The sequence below is a fragment of the Callospermophilus lateralis genome, chromosome 11 (assembly GCF_048772815.1).
Source record: "Callospermophilus lateralis isolate mCalLat2 chromosome 11, mCalLat2.hap1, whole genome shotgun sequence".
Taxonomy (NCBI): Eukaryota; Metazoa; Chordata; class Mammalia; order Rodentia; family Sciuridae; genus Callospermophilus; species Callospermophilus lateralis.
This window is the reverse complement of record NC_135315.1, coordinates 37,361,329-37,388,653: the sequence shown is the minus strand read 5'-3', so window position 1 is coordinate 37,388,653 and position 27,325 is coordinate 37,361,329. Positions and strand designations below refer to the sequence as shown.

The following is a 27,325-nucleotide window of genomic DNA, read 5'->3' as shown; positions in this document are numbered from 1 at the left end:
TCAGTCAGCCTTTGATTCACCTTCCCTATAACATAATTGTCTGGCACACAGTGAGGGAACACTTTATTTGTTGGAAGAATAGATTTCTTAGTATTCAGTCAGGTAACTCCCAAATCTAAATCTCTGGCATCAGTCTCTCCCTTCAGTTTCAGTACCTTATTTCTAAATGCCTGCTAGATATTCACCCCTCAACTTTAGCAATACCAAGTGTACTCAAAACCAGACACTTTTTCAAAACCAGTTCCTCCAATCTTCTGAAAGTATATGAGCAATATGATTCCCACTTTCCAGTTCAAAACACTGAATTCCTCATTCATTTGTTCTGTCTGTCCAAAACTCTAATCACTCTTTGAAAGTAAATTCAAATACCACTTCATTCATTCATGCATTCAATCATCTACTTATTCATTCAACAAATACTGAGTACCTTTTATAAGGCAAAGATACAGGAAAGCAAAGCAGTCATACTTTTGTCAATTATGTGTGAGTCAATCACACAAATATTTAATTATAGACTAAAAAAGGCTACGAAGAAAAATCATTAGGAGCCATGAGAAAAAAAAGTGAGGCATCAAGAAACACTACTCAACCAAGCACAGGGGTACACACCTGTAATCCCAGTAACTCAGGAGTCTGAGGCAGGAGGATTGCAAGTTTGAGACCAGCCTCAGCAACTTAGCAAGGCCCTAAGCAACTCAGCGAAACCCTGTCTCAAAAAAAAAAGGGCTGGGATATGGCTCAGTGGTTAAATGCCCTGGGTTCAATCACTGGAACCAAAAAGAAATACTGCTCTGATGATGTGCTGAGAGAGATATGACTTCTAATAGGCAGCCTGGAGGGAAGAGCAGGCCAGGCAGAGGGATCAACCAAGTCCCGAAAGCAGGAGACCAGCAGGCCTATTTAAGGCACCTACCATTTCTGCCATACGTAACATATCTATCCGGACCTGTCCCCTACCTCCATACTCATTTCACTGGTGGTTACCTGAGAGAAAGGACAGAGAGTCTCTCTCATGAGCCAAAAGCCCCAGGAGATGCTGAGTCACATGTCTGGTTGTAAAAAGTTCCCACATGACTCTGATATGCAGCCAAATTTGCAAATCGTATGCCCAATGACCCATTCAAAAGACATATATGTGTGGGAAATAGTTTCTAAAATTGGCAACAATAATCCCAACCATAATTTGTCCCAAAAGGACAACCAAGTCCTTTTGTGGGGTGACTTAAACGTTCTACCCTTACAGAAGTAAAGTTCATGGCCCCATCTCTTGAATCTGGGCTATACTTGTGACCGACTTTGACCAAAGAATGGTTCAGAAGTGATAATGAATGGCTCCCAGACTAGAAAAAGACCCTGCAGCTTCCATTATGGCCCAGTCACTATGTACAAGGAGCCTGATCTAGATTAATAAACAATGGGAGGCCATGAAAGAGACAGACTGCATGGAGAACCAAGAGGTCCCCGCCAAAAGCTAGCATCAAGGCCCCAAACATGTGAGTGAAGCCGTGGACTAAATCCTCCAGTCCAATCATCATCACTTGGAGGAAAGCAATGTGTCCTCCTTCCCTGAACTAGTAACCCACAGAATCATGAAAAACAAAATGGTTGTCATTTTACTCCAACAAAAATTCTGGGGCTGGGGATGTAGAGCACTTTCCTAGCATGTGCATGCGCGCACCCACACTTTGGGTAATTTTTTACTAGATAACTGTAACAGTCAGAAATTCAAAACTCTCTCTAGCAGTCATTCAAATGTTTCCTAACTTTGATGACCAAAAACATCTTCCTTATATTCATCAAAATTACTCCTCCTTCAATTAAAGCCCATTTCTTCTTACATCTTTGAAGTTGATGAAGAATAATTAATCAAAATCCCTCTGGCAACTATTCTCATGCTTGAAAATGATAATCAAGCTATCCCTTAGCTTCTTCTCTAGGCTAAAATCTTTCTCCTCTTTTAAACTTACACTGATAGGGCCTATTTCCCAACCTTTGATTATCCTCTCAACTATAAAAGAACCAAAATTGAGTGTCAAAATGTTTCTAACAGAGATTATTTCCTAGCCCCGATTGTTCATCTTTTTATAATCTCGTTTCACATAGTCCCAAATATGGCAACACCCCCAAAGTTATGAAGTGTTCTACAAACTTAATCACTCACTAGAATTGCTATGAGCCCTTTTCTGCTCTTAACAATTTACTTTTTTTTTCATTCTGACTCCCTTCACTCATCAAGCTGATGTGACACTGCAGAACAGCAGTCAGTTTTTACATATTCCAAATATTGTAAGTACAATAGAAGTCCAATGAGATAGGAGTATGACTCAGTGGTAGAGCACTTGAGTAGCACTTGAGGCCCAAGATTCAATCCTTAGCACTGTCAACTTAAGGGGGGAAAAAAGGGGAAAAAAAGAAGGGAGAGAAAAGCCTGAGAGGTTGGAGTAGGCACACCATTAATTTCAATCAAGGTCTCTAATTATAACTGGGGCCTTTCCATAGGTCAGGTAAACTCTGGTACCTCCTCCATCTACCTTGATAATAAGGTGGCCTTGTAAAAGGCAAGATCTGTAGCACTTGCCTCTTCAGCAAAGGTTCCATTTATGTAGAACCAGATAGGGTGTATTTAACTACAAAGAAACCAACTGGTTATGTAATGCATTGCAAGAATACATTTTTTCCTGAGTCTTACCTCAACATATGCTTCTAAATAGAATTAGACACTGGTAAAATAGGGATAATAAAGCCTACCTTAACATAATATATGGAAATAATTTTTGTAAAGCACTATAAAAATGTTAGGATAACACTTCAGCAAGTCCCTTAAATCTTCACACTAACTTAAAATTGTTACCTGAGGGTTTCAGGTAACACATATTGTTATGGTTTGGATGTGAAGTGTCCCCCAAAAGCCTTTTTGCATGTGAGACAATGCAAAAATGTTCAGAGATGAAATGACTGGGTTATAAGAGCCTTAACCCAATCAGTGAATTAATCACCTGATAGGATTAATTGAGTGGCAAGTGGAGTATCTCTCTGCTTTCTGATAATCATATGAGCTGCTTCCCTCTGCCACACTCTTCTGCCATGATGTTCTGCCTGACCTCCAGCCCTGAGGCTGAGGAAAGGAGTCTGCTGTCTGTGGATTGAGACCTCTGAAACTGTGAGCCCCTACATAAACTTTTCCTCTCCTAAAATGGTTCTGATCAGATCTTTGAGTCATAGTAGTGAAAAAGCTGACTAAAACACAAACTGAATAGGTAGCCATGGGCTCAAAGTCACCAACGGGAGCCAAAACCATCCGTCTAAGCAGAGTATATGAATTTTTCAACCTTTCAAAATCTAGAACAGTGGTTTGACCTTGGTAACCCACTTCAGGCACTGTTTCTGATGGTGCCAGTCTCCACACTCAGAACCAAATTCAGTCAAGGAACTCAACAATCTAAAGCAAAAGAGACAGTGCTGTTGGAGTCAAATCAGGAAGAATAACTATACTTGGGAGGTCGGAGCTCACTTCATGTATTAACTATGACTTCTAGGGGATAAGAATTTCTCAATCAGAGAAAGGGAGACCATTAGGAAAAGGCAGGGAGTGCTGAAGAGATATCTAGGAATGGGATAAGAGAAGTTTAGTGAAGGCAGAGAGGAGAGCATTGGCTGAGAGAAGGAGAGACAGAACAGTGACTGGCAGGACAGGGTCAAATTTGAAGCGTTTTACAAATAAAGCTACACAGAAAACTGAGAACCAATGGCATCCTGAAAAGAAAAGAGTAAAGATTAGATTTGGCCTTTAGGAAGATAACTTGGGCAACAATATGAAGAAGATAGGAGCAGAGAAAGATTTAAAGTGGAGTAACCAAAGTACATTTGATAAGAGTCTGAACCAAGAGTTGCAAACATCAAATTCCTGGAGGCAAAATAAATAAAATGTGAAATCTTTGGTCTATAAGATCTTGGAGAACTGTAGTCTCTGTGATCTTTGAAGAGTACAGGGCCTGACAAAATGTTCACAAAAATTTTAAGCCACTGAGCTGTTTAAACAAAATGTCCAGTTTTTTGATCTCAGGTAAACTGAAGCAATGACAGTGAAGATGAAGAAAAGCCACACATCAAACCAATATCAACAAGGTTTAGCAATCATGGGTTTATCATATTTAGAGGATGTGAACATAAAAGGAGCGAACAGGAAGACTCGGTTCATATAATTAACAGAGTTCAAACCTACAGCAATATCCACAGAGCATGTGAGGCAGCAGGTGAGAAAATGCGTTCAGGTGTGTGCATGCTGAATTTAAGATGCCTTTTGAACATCCTGGTAGTTGTCAGACTGAACAAAGCTTGTCGAGATTGCCCAGTTGGCAATAAGAATCCAGACGGATAACAGGGATCGCTGGGCTACTAAAACATACTAGGGGTAGCTGAAGTTATAGGCATCTTTGAGATTCTTGGAGGGAAGACAGAAGGGCAAAGACTTGGAGCATCTCAATATTCGCTGGATTATCAAAAGAGAATGAGAAAAAATAACAGAAAGACACTGGAAAACTCAGGAGAGGAAAAATGAAAAGGACTGTTGAGGTAAAATAGTTCAACAGTGTTAAATGCTAGGCAGAAATTAAGATGGAGGCTGAAACAGGGACAATGGTTTGATAATTAGTTCACTGATGATCTGCAAAAAAGCCACAGTAGGGTGCTTATGGTGGAAACAAAAAGGACAAAAAGCTCATTGAGAAAGAGAGGAGCTCTTCCTCTCTCCGTCCTCACTGAGAACCTAATATGTGCAGAGTACCGGTGAATACAATTCTAAAACAAACCCTCATTCCCAGCATCCCTACCCTGTGCCTGAAGTAAAAACCAGATTCTCCTGGTACTCAACAGACCCGGTAAATAAGCAGCAGCTTTGTGGAAGTGACTTCTAGGCCAAAACCAGCTGGCCAGGTTCCCTGGGGAAAGATGTTTCAGAGAAGGCCCACAGGTGCAAAGGTGAGAGTACACAGACCACTTCGAGTAACTAACTATAAGGACGAGTGCCTCAAAGATATGAGAGTTTTGATTCTAGCTGAAGAGTTTAAAGGTGAAAACAGGAGGGAAAAGGGCAGGAACCTGAACAGAATATAAGGGGAGGCTCTTCACAATCCCTCACAAAGGAAGATGGGCACAAACTCACAGGTAACAGAGTTCAGTATTCCATCAATTCAACATTCACAGTTAGGAGGAAGGTACTCAAATGTGTACCTGTCTTCTATTCACAATGGTTTAGTCTGACCAAACTGTTTCTCACAAGATACAAAAATAACAGAAAAAAATTTAAAAAATAAGAGCAAAAGATGGATGAAGTTGCAAACCTAACATAGTTTCTCAAAGGCTTACATAAACAATGTAAAACCACATCCAGATCCCAAATGAAAGGAAATGTTTCCTCTCAAGGACCCCTTCAAAGAGTTTGAAGGGCTAACTGTAACACACCCAAATTGATAAAGCATTGACTCACTTCTGAAGACTAAGGACTTCCCCAGTTTCTTCCCCCAGCTTAGTCTAGCTTAAAGAAACCAAGAAAACAATCTAGGGTTACCTGATTTTTCCTGTTTCAAAATACTGCCACGGCACACAGCAAGCTGCCTCCAATTCCTGCCACCGAGGTTGCTGGAGCCATGTTCAGATGAGATCATCTCAGGAACCAACAGCAGCAGCTTTCAGGCAGAGTGAATGGTGCCGCCTGGGGACGTATCTTTGGTAAGCAAGATTGCAACAGAGCAGGCAGTTTACCCAGGGCAGTGCTGACTCACGCTAGGCAAAACTCCTATTACCCAAACAACTCAGCCTGAGCCAACTGCAATCAACTGCAACCTAGAAAAGAAAAGGCACCCCACTGATTGTTTTAAATCAAGGGCTGATTATTGGGGGCAGGTAAACCTCATTCCCCTACTGCTGGTAGTAACCCGGCAGCTCCTGGAGCCCTTACTATGAAAGAAAGCCTCCAAGGCCGTTTCTGAAATTTCATCTGAACACAGCCTTGAACTGGGCACAGCAAGATTGCCGCAGGTGGGAGGTTCACAGCTCTAAAGATTTCCCTAGGAAGGTAAAGAAGTCACTTTGCATTTACAAACTGAATCACCTGGGCTGGTGGCTTCAGAGGAAATGGCCCAGCCATTTCACCACTCGCTGGTCAAGTCATTAGGGTGAATTTTTGTCAGCTCTACCCAGGCTCACTATTCTTTTTTCCATCTAGGCCTGCTCTGGTCTGTTTCCTTAGACAACTCGACTCTCATTAAGACAGAACTACAGCAGGATTCCTCCTTTTTTTTTTAATTAGCTGCACATTCTCTGTGCTAAAATGAAATATAGGAGGCTGTGAAAATCACTTAACCAACTTGCTCTTAAGAGAAAAATCCCTAAATATATGTCAATTCTTATTTATTAGCCTACTTATTAAAAAATTAATCCTAGAATGACTGACTCATCATTATTATTGAATTTGCCCTGATAGGTTGGAACTAGCACTGGTGTTATGCAAAGAAAACAAAAGATCAAGTCCTTGCTGTTTTAACTTGAAAGGAGAAAAAGTAAAGTTCATATCATATCCTTCTGTCCCCTGTTTAAAAAATGCAAGAGTTCCATGTCCCATCAGCTATTTCTTAGCCAGGGCATTTGAGGCTGCTAGCTTCTTGTCTTTCACAGTAGGTCTCACAGGACATGAACTCTGGATGTAGCTGCCAAGCCAACTTGTCATTCAATGAAAGTTAGGTTAATTAAAATGTTTAAGCAGATACTTTCATTTTTTTTCATGGGACTAAGTTTAAAAAAAAAAAAAAGTCTTTTATCCAACTCATAGAATTCTCCTTAACTACATTATTCAAGTAGGATAACCACTCTGGGCTTTTATAAAATATTATAAAACGTTTCCCCCCTTTTTTCCCCTCAACTTCAGTGCTTCCTATTCAGAAAATGGCTGTTTAAAGAAACTTTGTCTTCAGTGTGTTAATTAGTCCTTTTCAAAGGATAAAAACATCTTTATAGCAGCTGACAACAATTATCTCATGAACCACCTTTTAAAAATATTTCTGTAGTTGATGATAAGTCACAAACATTCTAATATGAAACAACTCTTAAGATACAAATACAGAACCTCATTTGGAAAAAACATGGTATTGTTAGAAAAGCTTCTGGCCCATTCAACATTAGTTAACTCTAAATAAGGGAGAGAATATCCAGATTGTAGAGTGTCCAAGAAGTAATATGAAATAGGAGGAAAGCAATCAAGAACCAGAAGCATCAGAACTCCATACTGATAAGACAAATACCATTCAGCAGGTGAGGAGAGCCTCTGAAGCTCTGGAATTCTGATAGTTTTTATCAGTTTCCCCAAAATACAGCTATACTCCATCCTAGTTCCTTCTTTTAGACCGGAAAGGTTGAAGATACACATCTGGAGCTTATGAAAGACGCTAAATTTGAACTATGGCTTCAGACGCTTCAAGTTTTATGAGGTTATATGAAAATTATGAGAATATGAGATTATGTAAAAATAAGAAAAATAACTGCAGTATGTGATTAAGTTCTTTCAAAACATTATTTTAGGGTTGGGGCTGCAGCTCAGTGATAGAGTGCCTGCCTCGCATGTGTGCGGCACTGGGTTCAATCCTCAGCACCACATAAAAATAAATTAAATAAAGATATTGTGTCCATCTACAACTAAAAAGAAAAAAAAAATTTAAACTCAAGTAATTTATACCCAAAATTATTAATAGGGTTTGGTAGTATAAACTCTACCACTGAGCTACTACATTCCTAGCCCTACGTTTATTTATTTATAAATAAGTGGCGCGCGGGTACACACACATACCACGTACATAAAATTTCACCACAATAAAATTTGTATGTATCCACACCCACTGTTTTACTTGAATAGAAAAATGTAACATAATTTATAGCCCACATTTATTTTTTTCCTCTGATAGATCTTAGCATTATAAACAATAAGCAAGTGTCAAAAAGAAGTATTCATTTCTCAGGATTCTGTAACTTTCAAATCCTCAGAAAATTAACAAATATACAAAAAGAACAGAGGATAACACAACCAGGCGGAACTGCAATGGGGACAAGGATCAAGGAGCTGTGTTTAGCCTTCCTGGTATTTGAACTTTTCTTAAACAACAAGGATATATTCAAATATGACTCTGTTATTTAAAATTCAGTAAATTTTCACAATTTTTATTATTTACATACTACTTTATTACTGGTTCTTATCTTCTATCACGTGTTAACAAACAACAAATGGAAATGTACAAAAAGCATAGATCAACTAAAAGAATGGATCTACAATTTCTTACAAATTGTATGCAGTTTATTTTTATGTTGGAATGTAGAAATCTATATTGATAATATTTTCTGATAGTAAAATTGTACCTAATTAACAGATTTCAAGTAAATCAAGAGCTCATGTCATTCTACCTCTTGGCTTCCGCTGAGCTTTACAATCTGTTTCAGTTTGAGAATGACTAGTAATAAGCACACAAAGTCCAACAAATGTTTTCCATCATGTCAAGAAAACTCAAATATCACAGTGAAAGTGGTGAAAAGAAATCTTTTCTCCTTTATATTCTTTCCTCTCCATACCTTCTGTCTACTTTCCACCCCCTTCATCTTAAATGATACTGAGCATTTCTTCTTTTTATCAAAATTAATCTTAAGTCCACTTCCTTTTTCTGATCAAGAAAGTTAATTAGTAAATCTAAATTTCCAGGAATCAGTGGCTGTCTCACACTATTGCTAATTAAAGACACTGCCAAAATCTAATCTTTTGTGTTCAGGAATCATATTACTTTTTTTTTTTTTTTTTTTTTTTTAAACTGAAGTACCTACTATTTAAGAAAAATAATATGGGTGCCAACCAAACATCTATCATCTAATAAATCATAAAAACTTAAACACGAAAAATGAAGTAAATTTTAGGATAGTCAAAAATCAACTGTAGGGTACTTAGAAATCAAAAGGGTGCTTAGTGAAAATGATCGCTTACCATCTCAGTCCTTCAGATGCTCTGAATTAACAGAAGTGGAAAGAGACCCCAGAATCTGAATTTTAAATAAGCGTCTCTCCCCCACACAGGATTCTGATGCAGAAAAGAGCCTTGGAGTGTACTTTGAGAGACAGGTGACAGCTATTTTCCCTAAGTGCTACTCAGGGCAAAATCACTTTTTTTCCCAAAGACCACCAAAGCAGAACAGTAGTCACACTGAGCAGGTCCTAGACATCAGTCCCCTCATCCACAAGAACCACAAAGAATATAATAATTGAACTGTTATTTTGTTGGTTGGACCATTATTTTCTTCAAGTCTCCAGAGGCAATTATCCTAACTACTATTAAGGACTTCAGCTGTCACCCACAATCTTGTTACACAGAGACATTTTCATACCTGGGATGCAATACAAGGGGCTTAATGGAATTTTTATAGCTGTGAAAATTAAAGTTCACTTGATTCAACAGAACAGTCAAATGAAACAAAGGCAAAAACCTCCCCCAAAGGTACAGGTTGAAAGTTGAGGCTTTTGACTTCCTGATGAGGAAGTTTTGCCAGAAATTCAAACCATGGATGCTCTATAGCTCATGTGTCTCGAGAGTGCCCAAATGTCAACTTATCACCACAGCATCAGCCAGCACAGGCTCACTGTAACGTTTGGAAGCACAAACCTGCTGTATAAAATGGCCTCTCCTGGGAGACAAAGGCTGTCGCCATGGCAGAGATCATTCCATCTTGGGGCCAGAAGGACCAGGCAGTCCCTTTAATCTTTAACGAGCCATTTCCACGTTCAGATATGGGAACTGGCGATGCTCAACCTGTTTCACAGCATTCTGCTGCAAAACAACCCCCAAGTGGCATGATGGTATGCCAACCAAGTCTGTCCCCACTGGTACAGTTACCAGAATATGTTCTATAATGTAATTGTGAGCACTTTATTATCCACTATGGTATAATACTTCATATCTCAAGAAAGGTATCCAATATCAAGAGCCTAGCGATTGCCTACCTCAGGCACAATGAAATAGTAGGTTCCTGTATGTCAGTAATTGAAAAAGTAGCAAGCAGGCAGGAAAGGGAGGAATCCAAAACTGTCAAGACAGAGCCTGAAGACCAGATGACAAGGCTGAGAGAAAGGAAGTCAGTGATGTGATCAAATTGCTATCTTGCTATTTATTTCAGAAAACTGGCAAGGGAAATCTTGGAACTATTTGATGGGTGTAATTTTCTACCCAAGGCTATTTCTTAGTTTTCTTCCTGAGCTGTTAATACAGAGAAAGGGCAGGGAAAAGGCCCCCATCATCAAACTCCATCACCTAAACAACTCTTAACAGCTTCAAATGAAGTGACGTAGGCTCGTGTCCTATTACTTACCTGCCCCAGTCACCTTCCTCTCAGAATAAAGATTCTGTAATTCAGCTTTGAAGTTTTCCTGAATTCTTAATAATTCTTTACTATATACCTCTGGATTCTTCTCCTCCTTCTTACACACATGCCTTGCTTCCAATAAGTCAAACATTCCATACGTTCACCCTGATTTCCACTAAAAATGTCATAGGATTAAGTTACCTTTGTCTCATCCCCCAAATCTAGGGGGCCTTTGTCAACATTGTGAAGGGTGATTTCTAGCCAAGTAGAGAAGATTACCTGTTCACCCACAGTTCATCTTCAAACTGACTTCTGTAGGCTATGGAAATAAAAGGATAAGACTGCAGAACTTGAATGTCCCATCAAGGTAATTAAAGAAATGAAAGAGGGAAAGACAATAGAAGGAGAGAATTCAAAATAAAGACTGAACTATGCATTTCAGTAGCACTTAAGAAAACACTCCATCTGACTAAGCAGCTGATGAGTAGACAAATACCCAAAGGCCTGCACATTCTCTAGAGACCACCGTGCTCACAATGCCTGTTTGCTCCACGATTCTGCAAGAGATCACTTCATAACCTCAGACTCATTATGTATGATAAAGCGGATGAACACATTTCAACATCCAGAATTCTACTGATCTACTTGCAAATAAAGTTACAGACTTACTTCATCCCAAACCCATGAAACAAGGAATACAACATTTTTTTTTCAGGTCTTTCAAGGGTAGAGAGAGGGAGAGAGTTATGGAGAGAGAGGATGATCACTGGGTACTCAAGTATAATTTGATAGAAATAAGAAAGCCAAGGATGGGGCTATAGCTCAGTGGTAGAGCACTTGCCTTGCACGTGTGAGGCACTGGGTTCGATCCTCAGCACCACATAAAAATAAATAAAGATAATGTGTCCATCTAAACTAAAAAAAAAGAAAGAAAGAAAGAAGAGAGCTAGGCACAGTAGTACACATAATCCCAGCCACTGGGGAGGCTGAGGTAGGAGAACTGCAAGTTCGAGGCCAGCCTCAGTAACTTAGTGAATCCTATGTCAGATTTTTTTCTTTTTTAATATTTTCATTTTAGTTGTAGTTGGACACAATATGTGGTGCTGAGGATTGAACCCAGGGCCTTGCATGTGTTAGGCGAGCACTCTACCACTGAGCCACAACCCCAGCCTCTATCTCAAAATTTTAAAAATTCAAAAGATCAAGGACTAGAGATATAGCTCATTGATAAAGCACGCCTGGAACCAGGGGGGTAAAAAACGAAGGAGGAGGAGAAGGAGAAGAAAAGAGGAGGAAGAGATAGGACTGAAGAGATTTTGCTATTTGATTGCAAGTAGGGTGATTACAGATAATGAGATTGCACTGTGTGTGTTTTGCAGTACTGGAGTTCAAACCCAGAGCCTCACACATGCTAAGCAAATGCTCTCCCAGGTCCTTTTAAAATCTTATTTTGACAGGGTCTCACTAAATTTCTAAAGCTGGCCTCAAACTTGTGATCCTTCTCTACTTCAGTAACTTAGTGAACCCTAGGTCAGAGTGGCAGGGATTACAAGCGTGCACCACCATGCCATACTGTACTGTGTATTTCAGAAGCTGGAATAAAAGAGTTTGAATGTTTTCACCACAAAGAAATGGTAATTGGGGCTGGGGATGTGGCTCAAGCGGTAACACGCTCACATGGCATGTGCGGGGAGCTGGGTTTGATCCTCAGCACCACATAAAAATAAAATAAAGATGTGTCCACCGAAAACTAAAAAATAAATATTTAAAAATTCTCTCTCTCTAAAAAAAATTCTTTCTCTCTTTAAAAAAAAAAAAAAAAAAGGAAAAAGAAATGGTAATTGGGGAGATCAAGATGTATGTTTAGGGGCTGGGGATGTGGCTCAAGCGGTAGCACGCTTGCCTGGCATGTGTGTGGCCCAGGTTCCCATCCTCAGCACCACATACAAACAAAAGATGTTGTGTCCGCCAAAAACTAAAAAATAAATATTAAAAAAAAATTCTCTCTCTCTCTTTAAAAAAAAAATGTATGCTTATATGTATGTATGTATGTATTTATTTATTTATACTGGGGATTGAACAGGGGCACTTTGCTATTGAGCTACACTGCCAGTCCATTTTGTAATTTTTTATTTTGAGGCAGGGTCTAAGTTACTGAGGCTAGCCTCAAACTAGCAATCCTCCTGCCTCAACCTCCCCAGTTGCTTGGATTATTACAGAAGCTTACCACCAGGTCTACAAGAAGACAGACATATTTAAGCTGATTTAAACATTACACAGTATGTTGAAAACTCACATGGCATCCTATACATATGTATAACTTTTATGTTTTTATGTAAAAGTTTAAAAATAAATTTAAAATTCAAATTAACAAAAAAAAAAAAAAAAAGAGATACTTCACACATCCCTTTTCTAAAAGAACAAACCACAACAGTTAAAGGGAAGAACCATAATGCACAAGGCCCTAGATTCAATCCCCAGCACCACCAAAAAAAAAAAAAAAAAAATACAAGCAATAATAAATGTTATCGAGGATATGGGGGGAAAGGTATACTCATACACTGCTGGTGGGACTGCAAATTGGTGCAACCACTCTGGAAAGCAGTGGGAATGGAGCCACCCTTTGATCTAGCTATTTCACTCCTCAGTTTATATCCAAAGGACTTAAAATCAGCATACTACAATGACACAGCCACATCAATGTTTATAGCAGCTCAATTCACAACAGCTAAACTATGGAATCCACCTAGGTGCCTTTTACAGATAAATGGATAAAGAAAATGTGGTACATATACACAATGGAATATTACACAGCCTTAAAGAAAAATGAAATTATGGCATTTGCAGGTAAATGGATGGAACTAGAGAATATCATGATGGGCTGGGGTTGTGGCTCAGAGGTAGAGCGCACACCTACCATGCATGAGGCACTGGGTTTGATCCTCAGCACCACATAAAAACAAAATAAAGATATTGTGTCCACCTATTACTAAAAAATAAATATAAAAACAAGAGAGAATATCATGCTAAGTGAAATAAGCCAATCCCAAAAAACCAAAGGCCAAATGTTTTCTCTGTTAAGTGGATACTGATCCACAGTGGGAGAGCGGGGAGGAAGTATAGAGGAACTCTGGATTGTGCAGAAGGGAGTGAGGGGAGAGATGGGGAGTTGGAGATGGGAAGGATGGCAGAATGAAACAGACATTATTACCCAATATACCTGGATGATTACACTATTGGTGTGCCTCAGCATTATGTACTGAGGCATACATAATGAAAAGTTGTGCTCCATTTGTGTACACTGTGTCAAAATGTATTCTACTGGGGCTGGGGTTGAGGCTCAGCAGTAGAGAGCTTGCTTAGCACGTTCAAGGACCTGGGTTCAAGGACCTGAGTTCGATCCTCAGCATCACATAAAAATGGATAAATAAAGGTATTGTGGGGCTGGGGATATAGCTCAGTTGGTAGAGTGCTTGCCTTGCATGCACAAGGCCCTGGGTTTGATCCCCAGCATCAAAAAAAAAAAAAAAAAAAAAGATATTGTGTCCAACTAAAAAAATAAATATTTTTAATAAATGCATTCTACTGTCATTTATAACTAAATAGAACAAACTAAAAAACAGGGCTAATAATGTGGCTCAGTGATCGAGTGATCCTGAGTTCAATCCCTGGTCCCGCCCCCTCCAATTAAACAAATAAATCAAATAAAATTTTAAAATTCACATGGAAAATTTCCCAATACATTTTTAGGGAAAAAAAGCACTGTGAATAGGTGGGGAATATACATTTATATACATACATATGATAGATACAAACACTGACATGCATATTTACACATATATGACACAAGCAAAAATACAAAATATATATAATTAAAAGTCTAGCTGGGGCTGGGGCTCAGAGGTAGAGCACTTGCTAAAGTCTAACAACTACAAAAAATATTTTTTAAAAATTTTAATAGTAGTTACTTCTGGGACAGATGAGGGTTTACCTTTTGCTACATATGTACATTCTTGTGCTATCCTGGTATTTTTCCCCCAAAGACCTAGACAGAGGTTTATTTAGGAAATAGATACAAATTCAAGGGAGAATGGGGGCAATCTCAAGAGAGATGCCTCTGGGGTAAAGCAAGGAATATTCCTTCCAGGGAGAATGTGAGCCATCCCCAGAGATAGCCTATTTTAGTATTTTTAAATGAGCAGTGTAAGCTATCAATATTGTCAGGAATAAGGTTCCAAAGACCACTTGACAAATACAATAATTTGAACAAGACGTTATGGTCATGGTTGCAAATCTGTAAGGAATTAAGACATGCAAAGCAGGAAATCACAGCTTACTGGCATAACTGTGCTGTCTGCAGTGCTATGCTAGGTACTATTGGGTAGACTTAGCCCCTACTCTCCAGGAAGCCACTGGTCTAAAAAGCAAGATAACAGACCCCTGGCCACACTGCAGAGGCAGAACCACACTCAAAATCCACCTTTGTTGGCCAACCCAAAAATAGATATAACCTATTAGAACAGCTAAAAACTTAAAAATAACAATACCAAAAGTGAGAATACAAAGAAACCAGATCTCATCCATTGCTGGTGGGACTGTAAAATAGTACAGCCTCTCAAAAAGAGTTTGTTAATTTCTTGAGAAATCTGAAAACATGCACTTACCATAGACCCAGGAACTACATTCCTGACACTTAACCCAGGGAAATTAAAACGTGTGACCATACACTCACCTGTACACAAACCTTTCACAATGACTTTATTTCTAATAGTTCCAAAGTGGCAATAAACCCATAATGCTCTTCAAGGACTGTGGTATGCGCAGATAGCCAAGTTTTACTTTCTATACTGATCAGGGCTTCCTACTGAAAATGGTCTAGCACCATTTATTCCACTAACATCCCTTACAACATGAGGTCCTGTGGGTCACTAACACTATGGATCTTACAGAGTCATTGATTCCTTAGGAAAGCCTGTTGACAAACAGGAAGACACAACACTGTTACTCAGAAAAATGAAAACAAAATACCAATGAACTATTCTCTAACCCAAAGCTTTAGATAGTCAGATATGATTTTAAAGGTGGCTGGCTTATGTATCAAATACATTTATAATTTTAGAATTATGAATAAACTACAAAACAATTCTTCAGAACTAACAGAACTAGTGTAAGAAACCGATATTGCTAATATTTTAAAATCCCATTCCACATAAGGAGGCTCATGTAAAAGCATAGCTTTAAGCCTACATTATATAAAAAAGAACTTATTCAAAAAGACCTCCTCCAAAAAAAAAATCCTATGAGATGAGAAGATGGAACAGGAGGCAACTGTAGCCTCATGACTGAGAGCTTAGCCTTTAATAGAAGGACTTTTGGGTTTCTTTTTTTGTTTTTTTAAAGAGAGAGTGAGAGAGGAGAGAGAGAGAGAATTTTTTTAATATTTATTTTTTAGTTATCGGCGGATACAACATCTTTCTTTGTATGTGGTACTGAGGATCGAACCCGGGCCGCACGCATGCCAGGCGAGCGCGCTACCGCTTGAGCCACATCCCCAACCCGGACTTTTGGGTTTCAATGCTGTACTGCCTTAGGCCTGCTCTGTGCAGCACTTTCACATCTGTGGAACACAAATAATAGTACCTACATTAACAATCATTAGGTTGTTGAGAGAATTAAATGGGTTAATACAGTATAAACCCCTGGCACACAAAAAGCACACAATAATATTAGTACCGTATGTACATGGTACCATAGATTGAATCTAGGGCCTTGTGCATGCTGGGTAAGCTCTCTACCACTGAGCCACAGTTCCAGTCCAATGTATTCACACTGTTTATAGAGGTAAAGGATACACAAAGAAATATCAAATACCAACAGAAATGTCAGTCTTTTGAAGAGTCTTACACAAAATTCTTACTTTTATACAAGACTGTGCCTTCCCCTAACTCCTACTAAAGAATGCACACAATTTCGTTCTCATTTTACCCAATGGAATGAGTAAAGTAAATCCTGCTGAGCATGCCCAACACTGCCCAAGCAAAGGGGACTGTTTAAAGACAATTTTATAACATTCACCACTGAATTTTCACCAGTGAAAATTCAAGATTTCTTGTGGCAGGCAGAGACTTTCAAAAACATCTGTGCCCTCACTCGTGCCCCACCCTTCTTTCCTAATCAAGGTTATGGTAACCAAAGCCCTCTACAGGCTGGCACCGGATCTGACCACAAGCTCTCCCACTGACTAGTCATTAACTAGGAAAGAAAGGCCCCAGGGGCCAACAGTCCATAAACAGCCCCTTCTTTGGTATGAGAGGGTTTATTGTAGAAATGCTTAAAGAAAAAAACACTTGACTTGAATAACCTAGATACACCCAATGCCTTTCTCCCGCTTCTAGTTTCCTAATCTACTTAGGGAAGAACCATAGAAATTGTTGTGATCAGAAACATAAATTGTTTCCAGAAGTGTTAAACAATGCTTGTCCAAAGGCCCCAATATAGCCAGGGGTTTAGACAGCTGTGTTAGGAGCCACAGAAGCTGCATTTTCTAACCAGCATTGCTTCTGGACAATTGAAACTTTCTCTGGTGCAAAGTCCAGACACAGGAAGCAGTGTTCCCTGCAAATGTCCAAACAGCTTCATTATTGTTTAACTACCAAAATAACACTCCAATAATCTATCAAGTTTGACATTTCATCCAACCAAGCAATCAAACCAGGATGAAAAACATGCATGGAGAAATTATTTTCTCCCCTAGTCCCAAATCAACAAGAGTTTTGATGTCACAGACATAAATTAATAATGCTTCTTCCTAGACTACTTATAAAAGACCTCTGGAAAACAAATAGAAACCAAAGTGCCTCAGTTGGGTGTGCTGGCACATGCCCCAGTGACTCAGGAGACAGGAGGATCACAGGTTCCAGGCTAACTTCATTAACTTAGCATGGCCCTAAGACTCTGTCTCAAAATAAAAAAGGGCAGGGGAGGGGCTGGGGTTGTGGCTCAGCCGCTGGCACGTGCAAGACCCTAGGTTCCATCCTCAGCACTACATAAAAATAAATGAATAAAAAAAGGTATTGTGTCCAACTACAACTAAAAACTTTTTTTTTTTTTTAAGGGCAGGGGATATGGCTCAGTGGTTGAATGTTCCTGGGTTCAATCCCCCATACCAAAAAAAAAAAAAGTGATGCTTGACTAAGAAGACCAAATAATACTAAAACACACATCAACACTGAATTACATACTATGGCATCAAAAACTGCTTTCTTGACATCATGTTCAGAACTCTTGAATTTTGTGCTAATCCTTTCCAAACAAAACTAGAGGGCTTTTTGAGGTGCTGGGATCAAACTCAGGCTTCCCACAGGGTGAGCAAGAGCTCTGCCACTGAGTTAATATCCCCCAAACCTAGAGGTTTATCTGTGTGTTATTTCTAAAAAAAAAAAAAAATTGAGAAAAAAAATATTTCAGACTGCTATTTGCAAGCATTTTCACAAATAACACTGTAGCCTAAATCGCATATAAAAACCAAATTAGATATAATTGTCAACATATTTTCATTCTTAATATTAATTTTGGGTAATACAAGAGATATGCTGGTATTCTCTATAAAATATTTTAACAAGTAAGTGCAATTTAGGAATCTGATAAAGACCATCTGGAAGAGAAATAGAACTACTTTCATTTTTATGTTCCCCATTAATCGGTGGGTTCACAGTCACTATTCCTTAAGCTGTCGGTCTACAACAGTCCCAAGAGTTGAAAAACACTGAGGATGATGGTTCAGTGTCATCTGGAGGACTCAGTCCAACCACATGGCCAAGGGTGGACTGGGAAGGCAGAAGGCCCTTTGTCAAGCTCTCCAGGAATATTCTGATACAGCCCTCTCCTCCCCCACTCGGTAAACACTGGCTAAGGTACACTTCAGCTCTGTCTAGAATGATTATGTAAACTCTTCCATGGTATATGATGAAATGACCAAGAATGGTACCTGAATCTAGTCTTAACCCAAACACAGAAATAGCTTAGTTTCTGTTCCACTCTAATATTACTTTTTCAGTGCAGGTGGGATGGCACCCAGAACCTTGCAAGCACTGTACCACTGAGCTACATCTCCAGCCTCTCTTGATTATCTCTGAGAACAAGGTGCTCGAAGGTCAGAAGTCCCTCTTCAGGTGGGCTAGAAAAAACCAATTAGCTCTAAAATGACTCCAGAGTGACAACAAACAACCTTTAACTTCACTCAGTGAAGTGGACAAAGATTGGAAAGAACCATAAAAGGAGGGAAGAGAAGTGGCACCTGAATTCCAGAATAATCTCCACCTATTCTCAGAAAACACCTGAATATTCCTCCCCTTATTATTATTTTCTATCCTTTATCTATACCCTCCCAACCCCCAATAGATTGAGAAACTAATCTGTGGAGCCCCTCTTCCTGCTTGGCTAGAAAACCTACCTTCCAGGCTCAATCTGTGCTGTCATGTTACAGGTTTCACAATTCAGAGGGGAAAAGGACCCAGTTTGGGGTCAAAATGGTAACACCTGAAAGACTTAAGAATCTTCCATTGTGGACTGGGAAATTACTTATCCCTCAAATTATTCCTTTTTATCCCCCTTTGCATATAATTTTAGTCCTTTCCATTTGCCCAAACAATGACGGCTTATCTTCAAAAACAATTCTACCTTTGACTAAATAATCCTCAAACTAGCTAAACTTCAGTAGATCGCCCTTGCTATCCCCCTAGTAAACACTGTCCTCTTTCCCTAAATTAGAGCACCCCTTTGTTCAGAATTTTCAAATAAAGATTATGCATTAGTTAATCTTCCACACTGTGTAAAATAATAATTAGCATGGTTAAAGATAGTAATAATCCAATCTAATGGCAATTGGCTATGTACTCACTGACCCAAGACCTAGAAGATGGGAAGCCAAAAGAGGACAAAGGAGCTGGGGTTGTAGCTCAATGGTAGAGCACTTGTCTAGCATATGTGAGACGCTGGGTTCCATCCTCAGCACCACATTAAAATAAAGGTACTATGTCCATCTACAACTAAAATTTTAAAAAGAGAGAGAGAGAGAGAACACAAGCTTGGTTATTTCTAAAACAGAAATATTATTATGAAAGTGAAAAAGCATGAGAAGATTTGCAGAGAAATACAGTGGCAGACACATGCTTTCCTATACGTTTTAGGATAAAATATATTAATTCATGTGCCACCAAGTCTGTGTTGTAAGTACCAAGACTCAAGAGATTTTGTAAAGCAATGAAGAGTAAAAGAAGGAGGTGGAAGAGGAGGACATTCCATTTACTTAAGAAAATACTTTTTTCCTTTGGAATCTTTTAACATAATCCAGCAGTTGCAAATAAACAATGGTGCTGATTACTAATGAATTGCATTTAACCACTCAGAAGCCTGTGCCAGCAGAGCCTCCAGTTGGCCTAACTTCCGGTAAATTTCAGAATGACTAGGCAGCATTTCTTTAAAGAGGATGGATACTGTTAAAATGTTTCAGCAAATTATACTGGCTCCTAGTAGTTCAAGTGGGGGTGGGCTTTCCCTACTCTTAAAACTAGTAACAAATGGCTGTGCTGGAGATCCCTGATTATTCCCTATCTTTAGTTGTAATTTTAGAAAAGCTATGTGAATGTTAAACTAGGAGACTAAGGCTTAACCAACCTGTCTGTAGCTGCAGAGAGAAGCAGCTTTAAAAAGTAAAGTAACACCAGCTCAACAAAATAAAAAATGCAAATGTGCTCAAGCACATGTAGAGTAGCAGTTGAAAAAAGTTGCAGAGAGAGCTGGGAGGTTTTGCCTGTACTTCTTCATGGAAAGCACCAAGGAGAAATTACCAGACCAAGGTCACTTTCATTTAAAAAAGAAAAAAAAAAAAAAAAAAGGTTAGTAACCTTAACAGAAATATTAAAAAAAAAAAAAAACTGTATAGGTCATAACCATGAAAGTAGCAGCCTGCTGAGAAGCCCTCCAAGAATCCTGTAGGAAATTAAGTGGAGATTAGAATAATTAAATGTAAAGTCTCCTTGAGAACAAGTTCTGCTGCTGAAGACTAAAGTCATTTTTATGAAACATACAGAAAAATTATGAAAGGATTTACCAAGCATCACAGCCTTTCTACTTTCACATCAGGTTTGTAAATGCTATGATCTACCAAAAAAAGACCAACTATTTGGGGAGGGAATTAAATAATACAGCTTATCAGGGAAAACCACCCCAGTCTTTGCAAAAGTTCACTTGCTCATGGAACTGTAATGTACTTAGGAGTTGCCAAAAATTACACACATTTCCTCAAAAGAGATGGAGGAAAAAATATAATCGCGGGGTAAAAGGCCAAACATTGTCTCTTCTGAATGCTTAAACAGCCAATTACGTGGCTTAATATATTAATTCTATAGAAAGAAAGAGACTATTACAGGAAAGTTGAATAAGACATCTTAAAAAATGTACCCTGGGGCCTAAGTCCATTCAACTGACAGTAAAATCACCCCTCAAAAAAGCACTTTTATGCAACATCTAGTATTTTAATTTTCCAGCTGCCAACAGGAATATATAAAGGAGAAGAAATTAAACTAATTATGTCAGCAGCACAGTGAACAAAACTTTAATTGTATTACACACTAGACATTTACTGAACAATACAAAGGCCCTTAAGGGTAGAAACTTCTTTAGAATATAAATGATTCCCAATCAATATGACAGAAATTAGTCTGTTTAGGCAATAAACAGATTCATAGTTTAGGTGCAAAAATTCGACTGACAATCCAATATAAAAAATAAATAAACGGTATAAAGAAACTAATTTTTAAAATGGCTTTAAATCACTCCATGATTTACATATGCTGTATCATTATTAGGCCCTTAAAGCCAGTATTGTACTAATCAGCTTCTTTAACATCCTGCACACAAAAGAGCCTATTCATTTAGCTGGAAGACAGGTGTTAGCAACCAGCAACCTCTTTTAGCCTCAAGTTCCAGGGGCCCAGCCTATATTATTATGGCGTGATTGGCAAGTCAGGAAGGACACCTTGAAAGAGAGAGAGACAGAAGGAAAGAATAAAAAAGAAGACCAAAAAGGGAGAAAGGAAGATAAGGCAAGAAATTGATGTCAGGTACTACTTAATAGGGCCATCCTCAAAGCCTCACAGCCTAATCAGAGCTCCTGGGCTACCATCCAAATACATACAGCAGAATTTGGATAACGTTATTAATTTATTCTTGCAGATAGTAAATCTGGGCACGTGCCAACACTCCACTCATTCTGGAAAAAAAAAAATTTTAAACATTGCTAATTGTCCTATGACTCATTTTTCTTACCCATATTTTCTAGTTCCTTAGTGCTCACACTCTAGTACACTTTCTACAAGAGCTGAGTAGATATTCCTGGAAAGAGTTATAAAGGCTAGATTTAGAAAGACATCTTAAACCTACAAAATAAAAATCCTACAGAAAAAGTGGAAGAGAAACTGAGTTGCCTACAATGTACGAAAAACATCTGCTATCTTAACTTTAGTATGCATATTTTTCTTCATTTGGTTGGCTTATTTTAAATTCTTACATAGAGAATTCCCAGGCATCTCCCATCATTGATCAAAACTAGATTCGGCTACCAATTCAGACCTCCAGTTGTTTCCACATTATCACTCATTTGTCCACTCATGAGATAAAGAAAGCTACTTTCACCAGAAACTCTCCCTCATGACTCCTGACAGATAATACAGCAGAGATGCTTTGCTGTAAAGCAATTAACATAAAAGTTATAAAAGCTCTTTGTTATCTGTCATGACTAGGAAATAGGTTATTCTAGCAAATCAAACATCATGGACAGCATGATGCTATTAGAGGAACTACCAATTTAAAAAGAGTTTCAGAGCATACAATTTCAATAATTATAAAAAACAGAAGTGAACCCCAATTTTCAAAGTTCCATAAGGCTTGTTGCACAGGAAATACAGTTAAAAAGAAAATGCAACAGTTCCCAAACTAGGCTGCATTTGAAAAGCACTAGGAGCTTTTTGGAAATAATGCGAGGGAAGTTTTTTAAATAGAGATTCCTGTTCATCACTTACCTACTCAACCAAAAATGACCAGGAGGTGGGGCTGGGAAATCTGCATTTTAAAAGAACGCCTGGGTGACTCAGTTCCAAAATGCCAGGTAGAGAATCTTGCAAGGAGTGGCTGGCCTTAGGTAACTCCTTGCAATAAAAGCTAAAAATCTAAAGCTGCTCTAAATACAATGTGACCTTCCTTTGATGAATCAGGAAACTTCAGGATCTTCCTATGCCACTGGGTCATAATTCACTACTAGTGACTAGTTGGTGTACTGGCAAAACCAGAAAGTAAGAAAAAGTAAATGAAGACTTCCTATTGGTAGAAAGCTGGAAAAACCAGCTCTTTTTTTACTATCAGATTTAAAGAGCTGGTCCTCTCCCAGAAGAAAGAAGGTTTTTTTATGCTTGCTTTAAAAGAAGAAAATGTTTCAAAACATGTAGTACATGTAGTATTCTTAACTGCTTAGCTCCACTTCAGATGTAAACAGACTCAAATGCATCAAAAATGTGGGATATTCAGCCTGAATAAGAAAAGTAAAGGAGGAACTTCATGGCAATCTAATAAAGAGAAAGGATCATGGGTTTAGACTGGCATAACAGGATTAGATAAGACCAATGTCCCAATCGTGGCAGCTGTTAAATCCTGGGAGCATGAAGAAAGGAGGTATATTTACACCTGAGGCCAATGATTACTTACCTGAGATGGCTTTTATCTGAGATATAAAAGGATATTCTACTAAGGGCTCAACTATTTTTAGGATTTTAAAACTCCAGGACTATAAGGTCACAAAATAAAATGAACTTTTCCCTATATCAGAACTTTTTCTCTATTTAAGAATGGGAGACTGTGTGTTTGTATATGAAAAAACTGTCCTTATAATTGAAAAATCTTTTATATACAAACATCAAATAACATTGTCAATAACCAGTAACCAAACATGGAGCTGCAGATATCTCTCAGTGGTAGAATGTGTTCATTATGAAGGAGGCCCTGGTTTAGATCCCCAGTACCACAATAATAACAATAACCACCATCAATCAGTAACTACACCAAACTAGTAGTCATTACCAAACAAAATAATAAAAACAAAGCAGCTCTTCCCTTGAGACTTCACCAAAGGCAATCTAAACCATCTGTTCTCGTTAAACTCTAAATTACACCTTAACTCTGTATTGCAGAGGTTATGAATTTCCAAAGTACAGAGGTTAAATCTTGTGCTCTCCAAACAAACATTACTGTCAGTACAAGTTTGGTATAAAAGTCTCTGTCATTAAAACAGCAACAGTATTAAAAATTCTATTACAAGAATAAAAATCAAGGTGGAATTAGTCCAATATTCCTTAAGTTTCTGTAGGTGTTTTCACAAAGTACTGGGTGACACCAATATAGACAGGAGTGGCTGGCTGTATTAAACATCACAGTGCACATGTAATTAGAAAAGGTGTCCTTTTCTTTGTTTTTGTTGATGTTTCCTCATCTTACACACTGGTCAATGAAAATGCCTTTTGCACTAATAGGAACAGTATTCTTATTAAATGGCACTAGGCAGAGTTATGTCAACTGACTGGGCCAAGAGAAAGTTTGAAAACAAATTGTTGAGCTTTCTGAGAACAGCTCTCTCTTTGTGCTCATTATTTTAACAGTTGGCTAAAGTGGTCAATTTAGAGGATTTATAATCCTCGATCCCAATGTAAACAGGATAACAGCTGATCAATATGAGAAGTTTTGGTGGGCTGTTCTTCATAATTAGGTAGACATTAAAATGTGTGTATATCCTAAATGACTTATATTCATGCACAATCAAGTTATTAGTCCTGACACATCAATCTGCAACTGTTATGCCCAATATACAAACATTTTCAAACTTAAGAAAATAATACCTCTAAATAAACCCTAACTTATGAATTGTACTCTGAAGTCCAGAATTAAGAAATATGCAATAAAATTTACGAAATGCTTTTCATCATATGTTTCCTTGAATGTGAAAGAGAATGCAATCAGGGAAAAGGGTAAAGTTGTCAAACCTGAAATCCCCTTACCAGAAAAAGAAATATGGCCAGCTTTCAATTCTAGATCTCTGTATACAAACTCTGCCTAGGCCCATGTCCCCTGACTATTTGAGTTCCTAGAAAAATGGTACAATACATGAACAGCCTTGCCTTCATTTCAATACACTAACCATCACTGAGAGAACTACAGGGCTCTCAGTTGTAGTAACAGTGGTAACAGGAAGTCTCTGCTCTTTAAACCACCAGTCCAAAGGATGTAAAGGAACTTACTACTTTCTTAAAAAGCTATATGCACCCTACAATGTTTGTTCATCTGTCACTCTGCCCTGTAACCAGGGTGCAAAGTGACAGTTATAGGCAAAGCCCTATTTCCAAGCTAACAATAATTCTTTCCTGTAGTAGTCTGGGAAGAGTGTGGTACTTTTTGTTTTTTGGGGGTTTTTTGGTTCTGGAGATTGGACCCAGGGACACTTTATCACTGAGGTACATTCTCAGCCCTTTTAATTTTTTTGAGACAGGGTCTCACTAAGCTGCTGAGGCTGGCCTCAAACTTGCCATCCTCCTGCCTCTGCCTCCTAAACAGCTGAGATTACAGGCGTGCACCACGCACTCTTCCTTGACTACACAGTTTTCCCCCCTATAACAAATGACAGACCAACAAGAAGAAGAAAATATGCTGTTGTCTCTTCTGCCAGCCTAAAATCAAGCTCTGAGCAGGCAGATCCGCGGAGGCTCTGGGCTCCCCTGGTCCAGCCAGACTTCCCCATGCCAAGTCAAATGAGTCCCGGGCAGCCAGCTGGAGAGAGGCCCCACTTCCCTCTCTGCCTTGCCAGTGCCGCACAGTGGCGACCTTTCACACATCCTGGAGAGGACGACTCCCAGGAGAAGGAACTGCGGACCCTGTGGGATAAGAGCTGCATTCCCAAACTTCTCCATCATACCTCCAAACTCCAAGCCTCTCTCCTTCAGCCTCCTCCCTCATCCAAGCAGCCCGCGGGGCTCCTCAACTAGGAAGGGGACAAGCTAGCTCTTATAGAGGGGACAGCAGGCCGCCGAAAACCTGCCTCAGTTTCCTCTGCCTTACAAAGAGGCGTCCTGCCCCACAAGCCAGCTGGACCTGCCAGTCTCTAAGGAGCTTGGGTATAGCGGAGGACACACCGCCCCGTGGGTGAAATGCTTTGAGGGCACTTTCAATGGGACAGGTGTGGGCTACCCTGAACGCAGAGATTTCCAGCGATGAAGGTGCTTCCCCACCCCTGGAGGGCAGGGAGGGCCCCAGACCGCGCCCCACACGGAGGAGGCGACCCCAGCCCACACTCTAGGGTACCGGAGGCCATGGAGCGGCCCCCGTCCTCCCGCCAGACCCCACCCCAGGCCCGGCGTCCCGAGGACCCCAGCGCCGCCGCCGCCTCCTCACCTGCCGCGGCCGCCTGCCCGGCCCGCACCTGGGTTAAGGAGGGGAGGGGAGAGGCCGGATCCGGGCCCAGACACCTCAGACAGGGGGGGTGCGGGCTTCGCCGCGGCGGCGTCTCCGGGGCTGAGGGGCACAGGGGGGCGGTCGCGACATCCTCACGGGCGGCCCCAGGAAGTCGCCCCCCCCAACCCATCCCCTGGCGGCTCCGCACGGCCGCTCCCGCCCCTCGCGCGGCTCCGCCCCCGGATCGCCCCGCCCCCGCCCGGGAGCGCGCCTCCGCCCTGCCGCTCCACCATAGAGAGGAGCGAGGCGCGCGGCGGCTAGAGCGCGCTCTCCGCGCGCGCCCCCTGGCGGAGCCGAGGCTCGGGAGGCGGGGCCGGCAGGAGCCGGTGAAGCTTGGGTACGCAGAAAGCAGGGCGTCTGGGGCGCCTTGTTACCTGAGCCACACAGCTCTGATGCCCGAGCGAAGGGTCAGGTCTGAGTCTCGGCTGGGCCTAGTCCCGGTGTGATGACCTTGAGCGAGTCCCTTAACTTCTTTGAATTCGTTTCATAGAGTTTGGAAGTTGCCTCACTTTGGTAGCTTGGCGTTCCGCACCCAGTGCTTTGGGCGGGCGATGATTCCCCAGTCCCCCGCGGAAGAAACCCGGCCCGGTCGAGGTCCCACAGTTGGGAGATGTGGGAAGCCCGAGCTCTGGGACATCAGGACCCGTCCTTGTCCGCTCGCGCTCTGGCACCTCCCTCCTGTAGCATCTCCCAGTCTAAACCCCTGGGATTAGTGCTTTCGCCTTGGGAAGGTTGCGAAACTGCTGAGAAAGGCTGTGGTAGACTGCAGATGACCCGGCCAAGGAACCTCCTGGGCCATTCATCCGCTGAGTACCTTTCAGCAAGGCACTTAACCTTTCTGAACTCTTCCCCATCCCAGGAATGCAGGTTGCCCTGCGAATTAAATGACCTGATGCCCTAGCATTCAGTAAACTATAATGCACCAGGATAGCATAGGGGGTCCTTAGCCAACCTGAGCTAAAAAGATGCCTAGGTATGAAAATAAATAAATGCTAATCCTTCTTTTGACTGGTGTCTAATTACACAATTTCCTTGTATTTATTTATTCATTTATTTATTTATTTTTGTTGTGTTGGGGATCAAACCCAGAGCCTTGCCACTTCTAAACTATATCCCCAGGTCCTTGTATTTTAAAATAAGGAATATCATAAGAAAAATTGAGATAAAATATATATGCATCAGGCTTTGTCATTTTATAAATATCTTTATTTCCAAACCTCAAAACAGCCCAGGAAACCCAGCGTGGTGGCTCTTATATGCAATCCCAGCTACTCCACGGGCTGAGGCAGAATTGCAAATTCGAAACCAACTTGGGCAACTAGTGAGACCCTTTCTCAAAATAAAAAATAAAAGGGGCTGGAGATGTCGCTCAGTGGTAAAGCATCCCTGCGTTC

General features: G+C 40.1%; 1 protein-coding gene across 1 annotated transcript in view; it reads right to left on the bottom strand.

Moving 5' to 3' along the window:
* Rffl (ring finger and FYVE like domain containing E3 ubiquitin protein ligase) overlaps window positions 1–25,905 on the bottom strand; it is a 62,722-nt gene extending 36,817 nt beyond the window's left edge. Inside the window, exons 1-2 of the mRNA XM_076870537.1 lie at window positions 25,872–25,905; window positions 5,567–5,710 (exon numbers count right to left, since the gene is read on the bottom strand). Coding sequence (XP_076726652.1) covers window positions 5,567–5,663 — 97 coding nt within the window. The 5' untranslated portion in view covers window positions 5,664–5,710; window positions 25,872–25,905. The remainder of the gene's footprint in view (window positions 1–5,566; window positions 5,711–25,871) is intronic.
* Window positions 25,906–27,325: the final 1,420 nt, after the last annotated feature.